At 35.2% G+C, this 12,555-nt stretch overlaps 1 protein-coding gene across 5 annotated transcripts in view; it reads right to left on the minus strand.

Moving 5' to 3' along the window:
- Positions 1 to 12,555, minus strand: part of TRPS1 (transcriptional repressor GATA binding 1) — a 340,381-nt gene that overhangs the window by 13,915 nt on the left and 313,911 nt on the right. For 4 of the 5 annotated variants that reach the window (XM_019528088.1, XM_019528086.1, XM_019528085.1 and 1 more), the window contains one exon: positions 352 to 474. The exons of the other annotated variant lie outside the window; for it this stretch is intronic. In XM_019528088.1, coding sequence (XP_019383633.1) covers positions 352 to 474 — 123 coding nt within the window. The remainder of the gene's footprint in view (positions 1 to 351; positions 475 to 12,555) is intronic. 5 annotated transcript variants of the gene reach the window in all.

Genomic DNA, 12,555 nt, shown 5'->3' on the forward strand with positions numbered 1-12,555 from the left:
TGTTACTGATTCCTACCAAAATGACAATATTTACATTTGGGGAATGTCATTACAACATACTGTATTCCTTTAAATGAAATTCCCAGAAAATAAACCAGTTTCCCTCATTTTGTATCAGAATAATTAAATACATCACTGGTGATCTCAAACATGTCTCCCCACAGCATCCCAGGTTGTTTCATAATGAATCACATCTGATCCCAAAGTGACCATACTAAAAAACCCAGTTAGGAAATTAACTGCAGGCCAGGGAGTGGTGCTAATCACACAACCAGACAGGACTACGGCTGCCCAGCTTCAGCTTAGCTGTATAACCCTTTTTCCCTGAACAAACTAGTAAGTTCTTCCTACCGAGTGAAGCTTCTGGTAGAGGCCACACGCATTGCATACATATCCACCATTTGCATTCTTTCGCCAGAGAGAGGTCTTTGTGGTCAGGCAATTGGCACAAAAAACACCCGAGCCTCTACGTCTCTGAAACAGGGAGGGAAAAAAAAAAAACAGGTCAGAGGTGAGTCACATGATCTGTGGAGTTAGGACAAATCAACACAGGAGTTTTGTCTGTAGACTGGCAACAATGACAGTATAAAACCACACTGCCCATAATGAGGTCAGGTTCAATTGTGCTTAATAGGCACCACTGATTTTCATTATAATTAACCCTAGAGTGATGGATGAGGTGTGCGAAACACCAAAGCCTTTTCAGAATAACAGCTTTAACTTTTTGAACTTTAGGTTTTGTGCCTTTAATGATGGTTTCTAAACAGTGAATTCTGAAATACGCTCTTTAGAAACTGACAGAGAGCACTCGGCAAAGTTTTCCTGTTTTGTTCACTGTACTTCTACAGCAAATTATTTCTTTTTGGTTTGCTCTATTTTAAAACATGATCAGTAAAAACAAGGCTAAAGGCACCATTTCTAATTAATTCCAGTTTCTATCTACCTCATACTAATTCCTGTAACAGAGCTTATACTTCATTAACAGAATGCACAACTTTCAATTCCAGTCTTTTCCACTTAACTCTACGATCTGCATAAACTGCTATGCATTTCCCACAGCCCACTGAGAAGCAGGAGTAACCTCTGCCAAGCAAATAAAAGTACAGTATTCCTAATGAGACCTCTTTTGAACTTCATCCGAAACCCAGACAACATGGTCTCATCAATGGATTGATTTATTTATTTTATTTTTGTCAAGGAAAGAAAGGCACAGCACAGCTCTCCCAAATACAAATTGATTTTTAACCAGACTGAGCTGTGCATTCATCAGCTTTAATAATGATCCAAGAATATTAGAAGTAGACACGTTTATGAGTATTGCTCGTTAAATTCTTTCTATGGAGTAATGATTTCATTAAACTTCTCATTTAAACAAAAGTCAGGCTGTGTCTGTGGGCACAAATAATAATAAGCAGGAAATGGAATTCTTTTATTGAAAAAACTATGAATTTCAACTCTGCTTTCTTTGTGTAAAGGAAAGTATTCCAGAACAAATCTTCTTCAACTCAGATAAGAATAAGCTAGTATAGTAGGAGAACAGTCTGGGTGAAAACTAATTTCATTATAAATTAAAAATTACTAACACTATAAGTCAAAATTTCAAGGTTTCATAAAATTTAAGTAATGTATTTAACTTTAGTCCATACTGTAGGAGAGTAGTATTCATGCCAAAAAAATACAATGGTTATAATTGTACTCTGATACATTTCAAATGGAAAGCTTTCTGCAGACATAATTTTGGCTTCAAGACTGGAACACTTTCTTGGCATTGAAAGGGCATTTGATTCATCGGGTGTTTCACAATGTATCACTAAAAAGACCTGGTGAGCAGCCAGTTCCCTATAGGGTAATTTTTCCATCCAGATGCAAGTGCTATCAGAGGCCCTCGTCAGCTAAACTAATTATGATCTTGCATTTGCTGATGCCTGCTCACTCTAACGTTCGACATCCTCCATTAATCATCAATACAAGGAAAATGAATGAAACGTAAAGAAACGAGGCCTGGTAAGATGCACAGCCATAAAAATCTCAAATGAGTGCAATAATTTAACAAGATTGGGGAAATGTTTTTAGTGAGCACAAAGTCAGGCTAACAATTGCTCTTTTAAAAAAGAACACGATTTCATTAGTATAGCAGGTTGCACTGCTTTGAAGTGATATAATAAAATCTAGATTGTCATCAAGATAATCTCTCTCTCACCTTCTTACACCAACCCCCAAAATCATAATTAGGAATATAGTACATTTTTTCTCTATCTAGATGAAAGCAGCACCTAACAGTGAACAACGGCCTTCAGCAAATGCCTAACTTGTGTAAATGCATTTATTAAATGAAATTCAAGTTGGAATGAATATTCAGCTAATAAATAACCAAAATTTCTCATGCTTTTTGTTGCTACCCAGCCAAGTCATCCTTGCAAAACGTCACCTGGCTGCTGAAATATTTTCCTCAGAGCATAATAAAAGCTTCACTAAACTAAACCCAGTTTCGTCCCTGTGAAGGGTTAGGTATTTCCAAATGGAAATGACTTTATATGGCCAAGATTCAGACTCAATTGCAGAACTACTCCCTTCCATTTCTATTTTTTGTCTTTCAACCGAAGAGTTTCTGGTGTGGTACGTTTAAGAGGGTGGAGTCTTCTCTGAGTAAGTCTTTCCACTCTTTTATGGCTGTGCGCTTAATGCTTGTATGCAGAAAAATGTTCTTTACTAAAATCATGGAGGACTTTAAATAATATATATTATTAGAACAGAGGATAAACTAGATCTGTGCCATCTTTTCGCATGTATGAGATGGTGGAACAGAGTGCCGACAGCACCCTGCGTCAATCGCACTTCAATTTTTTGTTCAAATTGATGATTTAACTATAGCAGAGCATTACTGAAAAGAGTAATAGTTCATTTGAATAAAGAAGGAAGGTCCTATTGAGACTGCACATGAATTACAACACAATGAATTGCAACATACTGGTTCATTTAAAATAAGTCATAAAAACTAAATAAAGTAGAATCATATCAACTATGTTAGTGCTTACTTTGTATATATATAATTTTACAATCTATACACACACAAACATGATGTGATTCTGCTTTATTTAGTTTTTATGACTTATTCTCTTCCTCTATATATATATATATGTATGCATGTATGTATGTATGTATGTATGTTGAGATTTCCAGAGTAATGCAAGAGATTCATCTGCATGCCTTGTATGAAAATTAATACAAGATGTGAATGTATATCTCATATACCGCTCTGCAAACCCAACTACTGCCATCATTTCACTGAAGTTCTTGATATGTTACCATTATATCACATGAGGTCATCAATAGATAATGGTAAAGTATCAGAGGTGATATTTTTTCCACCTGAGGATCCCTGTGTGTTATAGAAACATTAATCAATTTAACCTCACAATAACCCTGTAAAGCAAGTCAGTACTATTATTCCATTTTTAAAAATATATTGTGTGAATTAAGGCACAAAGACTTTTAAATGGATTTGAGGTCACACAGAAAGACTGTGGCAGACTCAGTCTCAAAATGTCTGATTTCCAGTTCTCTATATAACCACAGTGGAGAAGTTCATCTCAAAATATAACCAAGGTACCATGCTTATGAGTGTAAGAAATCAAGGTGACTATTTTTATAGGCCTGAATTTGCTTACCTAGAAGCAACATTGCTATGTTGCTTTTCTTCTCCCCCCCCAAAATAGTTTTTTAATAAAATACTAAATCTATACTGTTATTTTTTCCTATAAATTTTGTTGAATTCATAAGTTTTCTTAAAGCTAACATCCAGAAAATATTATCAACATTTAAATTTGTAAAAGTTTTTAACCTGCTTTAAAAACCTATTTGCACTTTACAGATGGACCCACTTTGGTGTTAGTAATTATGAGAGACAACTACAAAATAATAATAATAGACAGATGTAAGCAAGATTTACTTAACTGGTCTGATGATGACTGCCTCTTAGTAAAGAACATAGAAAAATATAATAAAAAAGATATTTTTTTTTGTTCTTTACTAAGAAGCAGTCATCATAGTACCAGTTAAGTAAATCTTGCTTACATCTGTCTAGTCAGCAAAGGATATGCACAAATACTTAAGGCCCTTTACTCCAATAAAGTGTAAGCATTAAGACTAAGTTTAAACTTAAGTGCTTTACTGGCAATAGGTTCTTCCAGTAATTAACATAAATTTGTTGCAGGGCTTTTTTGCCTTTTGTTTGCAAGAACACACACTATCATATCCAGAATATTTGCACAAAAAATACATTAATATAACATAATAAGAGGATAAGAACCACAGATAAAAGGGTCTAAAGTCTCTGATCAATGCCACTAACACTAATTGGAGTTATCCATATAAATTTCCTGTACATCCTTGGGAGAATAAGCCAAAGAGATTTAAATAACTAAAATATGTTTCTATGAAGTCAATCTTTAATCATCTGGATCCTTATAACCACTATATTATAATCACAAATCCTGAAGGGGCCACTATAGTTGAGAGTCTGTCTCTGTTTCCATTCCAATTCTTAGATTTGGGTGTTTAATATCATGGTTGTCTCAAGTCACATTGGGCTGAAACTTGGCACACAATTTTGTCAGCCCAGATGTACCTTTTTGTACTGAAAACTTTATTCAAATTAGTTCAGCTGTTTATAATTTGGAGATTGGCCAAAAATGAAAAAAAAAACCCATCAGGATTTCTGATACATTTTTGAAAATCTGCGGCCAAAGGCATTTAGCTTGGTTAGGGGGAGGTTGTAGGGGGAGCCTTACAGTTTGCAGAGCAGCAAGACATCCAGCAAATGTATTGTATTTTATAAAATTAAACAATAAAAGTTTATAATTAGTTACTAAACATGCATAGTAGATCTCTCTTCTAACCGTTTTCTCTCAGTCAGAACCATACTGAAACCATGTAATTGCATAACAGCCCTTGATATGCAGAGTATTTACGTACATTTTTTATGGTTTCATATCTTGACCGTTTCAAATTGAATCAGCCTGAAACTTAGTATACATGTTGCTAAGCCTGAATGCCCCCAAAATGTTTTTTAAACTCCTTAAGCCATTTTTCAGTTTTTAGTATTTTTTTAAAACAGAGCTTATTATCAGTGATTTTTAATTAGTAGAAACTCACCCCATCACAACCTCCATTCCCTAGACATGTTTTCAGGATCAGATCTTTCTTTTGAAAATAATTATTTATATATAATTTCTTTGAAAAGAAATATATATATATATATATATATATATATATGAGAGAGAGAGAGAGAGAGAGAGAGAGAGAGAGAGAGAGAGAGTACTTCCTATTAAAAAATATGGCATCTAGTATACTTTACATGATTAAAGCTTTGCAACTGGAAGGGGCACTATGCTTTATATTTTTAAACAAATATAACCCAAATGGCAGTTATTTCCATGTGACCTGGCAAAAGAAAATATATATCATAACAACGTAGCCAAAAATCCTGCTTAAGAACTAGCTAGATTAAGCAAGGGTGCTGACAATATTTTGGTGCCAAAGACATCCTGCTTTCAAATCTCATGTCAGAGGATGCTTTTAAAAACTTGAAAACACTCCACAGGCAGCGGCCAAACATTATTCTTACATCACACCTCTTGGTTCTTGGACACTACAAAACTTGTCTTTTTTGCTGATTGCTTTCCACTTCCTAATGACATAACAATGCTAGCATGACACCCAAGTGGGATTCTTTGACATCTCAGGCGTTTCTATTCTGCTGCTAGTGAAACAAACAGGAGTCGTGGTTTTGGAACACACAGAAATCATAAAAACTGCCGCAGAATGAGTGTATCAGGATCATAGAGAAGTAGGGCTGGAGGGGACCTCATTTAACCCCCTGCCTTAGGCAGGAAGGGTCCCATACTGGCATCAAACCTGCAATCATAGTATTATTAGCACCACACTACTCAACTGAGTTAAACAGTCATGAGTGCCCATCTGACCTATTTCTCAAGACAGCATGAAGTACATCAGTTAATATCAGCATGCATACAAAATCAAAAGACAAAGCTGAATATTGGCTCTGGATGGTTCTTTCATAAGATATGGACAATCACTTGAAAAGGGAGGGTGGGAACTCTCCATGCCTTTGGCGTCTGAGGAGATAACTAGTTGTAAGAAGCTTGACTGACCTATGATTATCCTTCTTTGATCTTAGAGCAAAGAAGGGTAATACAACAAACCGCACAGCTTTTTAGGGAAGAACATGTGTGGACTGATCAAAATACGAGGAATCCTATGTTCCAATTTCAAGTCATTCAGCTCATTCCATTTATAAGTTGTTTTTCCCCCAAGTGAAGTCTCTTTCATTCAAGACACTAAATCTAATTAAGACTTGAATCCTGAGCAGCAGTGTTGATTTTGATTCCTGGGTTACATGCCCTTCTATTTTGCTTACAGAGTGGAATTGGAATTAGCTCTAATATATTTTAGCTGAATACTCAGTGCACAGCTTTACAAAGTTTTCTGAATGTGCTTAATCAACACTTTCATCCCCTCCCTGCAAAAAAATCAGAAGATAATTTTGCAAAAAGACAAGACTCTAAAACAGTATCTTTAAATGGAAAACCTTCAACCTTACTTAACAATTATTGGCTGCCTTCCCAAATCAATTTCAAGCGGCAATCAAAAACTCCTCAAATATGTAATCTCTTTTCTTAGAACAAAACATTAGACTGATACATTGTGAAGATGTGTGTTTTGGGAGGGGGAGGAAATTCTAAGAGAAAGTTAATATTGCATACATATTTTGTATACAAATTATTAGAAATAATGATATAACAACTTCTTACTTTTCATAATATCTACTGTACTGCCAACAACAACTTTTAACAACAGAAAAACTTTTTAGGAAAAAGCAAAATTCAACTGAAGTATACAGAAATTTTACACATTAAAAAAATATATTAGGGCAGCCTTTCAAAATTCTAGTCTCTCAGTCCTTACTGAAAGGAAATATTTTGATGCATGAGTAAAACTAGTCATTTTTTTCATCAGCAAAAGAAGCAGATGAGTAAATGTTGTCTGTGAGCTGGTTATATTATGTTTTGCACGGCTTTTCTAGCTATAATGGCACTTTATTAACTGAAAAAATTGCAGCCACTCCTTTTTCTTATTAAAAGAATGAATGCGTGCACACACGCACACACACACACACACACACACGCACACGCGCGCGCACAGATTGCTTCATGACTAGGATTTTGTTCCCGTTCTAACTAGAGAGCATTTGCCACAGAAATAAACTAACAAAATAAATACACAATAAAAGATGGGTTCTAGCTTCATCCATACCAATTCCCTCCTCACTGTTTATTGTTTTCCCTGTCAAGATACAACTAGTCTTAAGCTGGAAGATGCACAGCATCAGTCAATCGGAATCAAAGCTTCACCATCAGGAAACAATCATTATTTAATCACCACCTAAGAGTGATCTATGGCTACACTATTGCATAAGTAATCGTAACAACACACTTTGTGATGCACAAAACTTGCATTTTAACTGTTTTCCCATTTAGGTATTAATCTGCAAATTCTGTAGTTTGTAGTATCTCTCTTAGTCACTGCAATCAGAGATATCGTACAATTCCCTAGTTTTCCCCAAGATATACAGTGTTGTAACAGAACATATGTTCTTTTGCTAAGTATATGTGTACATATATTTTAAGTATATGTGAGTGCAGTGCCAAACACAATGTGACTGAGATTCCTCACTGGGGCCTGTAAGTACAACTATAATTGCAATAGTAACGACAGTATTTCTATTGAAAAGAAATGAGAGGTACTTTCAATTTGAAACATGTTTGGACAGCCTAGAGGGAGAGCGAACAGATTAATTTATGGCTAAAAAGAATTCTCACTTTAAACAAAAGCAGTCTTTTAACAGTGTCATTAACTGGATTTCAAACTCTGATCCTGCAAGCTGCTGACCATCCCTAAATATCTTTGAGTACACTAAACTACAACTATTTAACGTATGATATGGGATTGCTCCTGCTATATTTTGCCACGTTCTTTGCCACTAGGGTACAGTCCTCTATGTCAGCTAATGTAAATTGAACTTTTAAATGTTTAATAACACTAATAAAAAATATCATAACCTGGATCCCTGAATTTCCTTAACAATAATGATGTCATTTTGTAATAACCGAAATCTATTCATGAGGAAAAAAAATTCCTTTTTCAATAACTCATCCGAGTCAATTACACAGGAAAGTACTGTAATAGGCTGTCCTCCATCAAATAGCTCACGTACATGACTTCCTTTTCAATTACCAACTTGTCTGCATTGCCATCTGTAAAAACGAACACATACCTTGTGCTGCCAGTTTCTGCTCTTGCACTTCCATTAGTGGAACTGGCTGCAGCTGCTCAAGAAGAAAGCACTGATTGTCTTTGTTTTCCCAAAGTGTAGTTCTATTTTCATCCCCGTCGCGCACATATCAACGCAAGGTAACACACTGTCTCTGCCAGAGAACTCACACAAGGAGTAGGACTAAGGTCCTGTTAAATTTGTGTTCCTTATTTTCTTCACTGCAGTGTAACACATACCACAGCAGAACTACCCCCAAGTATCTCACAATCTCTCCACCACATCTATATCACTAGCACCAAAATAAATGTTACCAGTAGTTCAGCAACTGTTGTGAAAAAACCTCTATATATTTTGGCTAGGCATTTTTACACATTTTAAAATCAACTCAAACAGAATATTGAAACCATTTTTAAAGGAATGCTTTAAAGGACCAATAGATAATAAAAGAAATATAGTTTGTTGCAAGATAAATAGTATTCCAAGTATAAAATATCCAGTAGGTTAGAATAGGATACATAAGGAATAAACTGTGAGCGACTGGAAATGTATATATACTCTTTGTTTCTTAGCATTAATTAATGACCATAAACCTCTCCCCACTAATGATTTGATGAAACAGAATCATGCAACAATTTCTTTTTCTGAACGGCTGCCTAAGAACCAGGCTTTGGTTGACACAGACTATTGCTCCTTTTCAGACAAAAAAAAAGGTGGCTGTTGCAGCATGAAACTACTACCTAAACAAAATCTACAAAAACCGCACATCCTATTTTTAATTTCATAATTTTAAAAAAACCAAATAAATTAAAAACCAGATTAAGCAGTGACTAAGTTCTTTCTGAACAGTAGCTGAAGAAAACACAATCATCAGAATTATTCCTAGAAATACTGGAGAGAGACCATGAAAACTGGAAATACTTCTAACTCTGACTTCTTTGGCATGAGGCCAAAGTATTCAAAGTTGGGTGTCTAAGAATCTAAATCAATAACTAGACACTTATGTATAAGAACTGACTTTCTTAGATGCATAGCTTTCTCCAACCTTTTATTTAGGTGCTTAAAAATAGAAATAGATACCCAATTTTACACTGCAGCATTTAAGAATTTGTGCTTAGGAATATATGTTAAGTTCCTTTAATGTATTTGTCTCTTATGAAATAATTATATCTGGCAAATGAACCCATAGAAGTGGAAGAAAAATATGTCCTTATTTCTTTAAATATCCCCTAAAATTAAAGCAGTAGAAGCCAGCAGACATTTGCAGAGCTCAGCTAAGAACCAATGTCTAAATTCACATGTGATAGTCATTGAAGGTCCCAATCCTGCAAAAGTGCTAATCTGCAGCAAGAGTTTCACATGCAAAGCTGTTGGAGTTCCTGCCTCTCGGCTACTGCTGTCTGAATCCTACTTCCATTGAAATCAGAGGGGTAAAAGTAAATTTTAAGGGAGGAAAAAAAAAAGCAAGACATTTTAAAACACTGCCTCACCTTATTAAAGTTCTTCTGATCTCCATTTATAGATAAATGGATCAGAGAGCCAGCAGCTGAAAGTAGGAACTCTCATTTGTCAGTTTCAGCTGAAAGCTGCCAAACCCAGAGACAGAAAAGCTCCTAACGAGTAAAAAATTTCAAAAGTGACTTAGAAGCCTTATTCCAATTGCCTTTTATGGGACTTAGCTTTCAGTTATACACTTTCCAAAATATTATCCTTTCTTTGTAAATTAAATACCAAATATTTATAATTTTACTTTCTGAAAAGGTTACCTAAAGTACCCCTTTATAGCTGACCCTGTTTTTTAAAGGCAAGAATTCTTGTGGGTGATATCTTTTATTGAACTAACTGTAAAGTTGGTATTGACATAAACAAGCTTTCGAATATCACAGTACCCTTCCATAGGCCTATTTTTAAATGAATGCTTTAAGATAGCAAGGAAGACTTGGAATATACACAAAAACCAGTTTTGTGTCCACTGCTGGGAGCAGTGCTGCTGGGAGCAGTCCACTGCTGGGGCATAGTGGTGTCCACAATGGGAGTGATTTGTTTACCTGACCTTTGTTCCTCCTAAAATCTATACTCTTCCATTCAACATGTTTAATTTTAAAGTATTTAATCTCTTTCTAACAAATATCACCACAACAAAAGCCTTGCAATGAGCAATTCTTCCACATACACTTCTAGAGGAGTTGAAGGACCCATATCTTCAGTTTTATGTCTCCCACATGAATGGCTCATATCAGGACATGTCCCAAAGCTCAGTGAAGTCAACAGGAGTCTGACCATTAATTTTGACACTTTGCAGACCTTGTTAAGTGTTCTTGCTACAGTAGTTTCCATTAAAAAAAAAATTTGCCAACCAATACCACATGATTACCAGTTATTTCCTATTGTAAGCCTAGGGAGGAACTGTGGTATCCCAGTTACCACGGTGTGGTAAATATTGAAAAGTCTTTTATACTGGCCGTTTTCATTTAATACAATCCATGTCAAATGCATCAAGATAATAAGACAATATGGCACAGACATATCTTAGTGATTACATTAAGAATGACCGTCTTTACTACATCCAGGGATCCTCACTTTTGCAAAAGAAGCAAAAGAAAAGATTTTTTTCTTGTTGGATTCTTTTTTTTTCTTTTTTTTTTTTTTAACACAATAAGGTTTGACCAGAACACTTATACTTCTTTAGATTAATCTAAAGAAATAATAGCAGATTATCCTGAAATAAACGAATCACATTGGTTAGTAAAAGAGTACGCTAGTGATAATTTCTGTTTTATTTTTTACAGTCGTGCCTGCCATACAATTTTATATAATTAAATTTGCCTTTTTTTTTAACTTGAACTTCGTTTAAAAGGATTTTTCTTCTTGAGCTTAGTCTTAAAAGTAAAATCTATAAAAATTCTAGAACTTGACCAGGATTCGAATTCATTTCCACTCCATCTTTTAATCAATAGGAAAACATGGGTGCTAATTTTTTACAAGTTATTTTTTCCCTCTATGTTCAATAAGAAATAATTTGAGAAAAATTAGGAAAAGATTAATAAATTATAAAATACAAGTTTTATATCAACTACAGGGTCCATCTATATTTCATATTAAATTCTATATGCCTTCAGTTTTCTTGCATACATGAATTAATTTAGGGACTTGTGTCTTAAAAAAAAACAGAAATAAGACAATAAGGTAAAATGATAATTTCCTACATTTTGGAGATTATTACCGTAGGTAAAGTATCATACACTGAAAATATCCCTTCCGTAAACAACTCAAGACTTTGAAAGAAATAAAGAAATGGTGAATACAAGACTGAGGGGGGATTTGGTAACAGTATTTAAATAGCTGAAGGGTAATTATGAAGACGATAAGAGGCAGGATTTTCTCTGTGGTGGTAGGACTTGCAGCAATGGTCTCAAACTGAAGCAAAGGAAATTCAGGTTGGAGATTAGGAAGAACTTTCTGACTATGAGAGTCATCAAGCACTGGGGTAGGTCACCTAGAGAAGTTGTGGCATCTCCATTCCTACAAAGTTTCAAGAACAGGTTAGGTGGACACTTGACTGGGATGGCTTAATCAGGGATGATCCTGCCTTGAGCAGGAAACTGGATGAGATGACCACATGCGGTCCCTTCCAGGTCTACTTTCCTATAATCTGAAGATCCCTGAAGATCTTTACCAGGCTCTGTTTATGACACCGGATGTGTTGGCCATTTAAAATTGATGTCGGCATGTGGATTTCTAGTTCAATAGACTGTGTTCCATAAAGATGTTAATTCAATACTGACTCATACTGAAGATGCTTCAAACCTATGACATAATGTAGGGCAAAGAACAAAAATGGTGTTTGCCATGTGATATTAGAGTTAACAGGCCTGTGCAAAAACCACAGCAAAGAAGAAAGTGCTAGTGGTTAGTGTTGTGAGGGAAAAATCCTAGATTCTCCATCAAGTTTGGTCCTGCACAGATAACGTTGTTCAGGCTTGTTTTCTAATGTGGCTCGACTCATCCTGAACTAGTTATCCAGGAACATAATTAACAGCAGAAGCCACCAAATTTGACAGCCCTACAGCATACTGGAAAATATTAATCTTGGTCATATATCCATACAGTGTTTTTTTTTGCCCTGGCACTGGTCTATAAACTGGAATACAATACATCCAGAATATTTTTTTATGTATACATGCATAGACACATGTAAACCA

The sequence above is a fragment of the Gavialis gangeticus genome, unplaced genomic scaffold, assembly GCF_001723915.1.
Source record: "Gavialis gangeticus isolate Ggan-Ray unplaced genomic scaffold, GavGan_comp1, whole genome shotgun sequence".
Taxonomy (NCBI): Eukaryota; Metazoa; Chordata; order Crocodylia; family Gavialidae; genus Gavialis; species Gavialis gangeticus.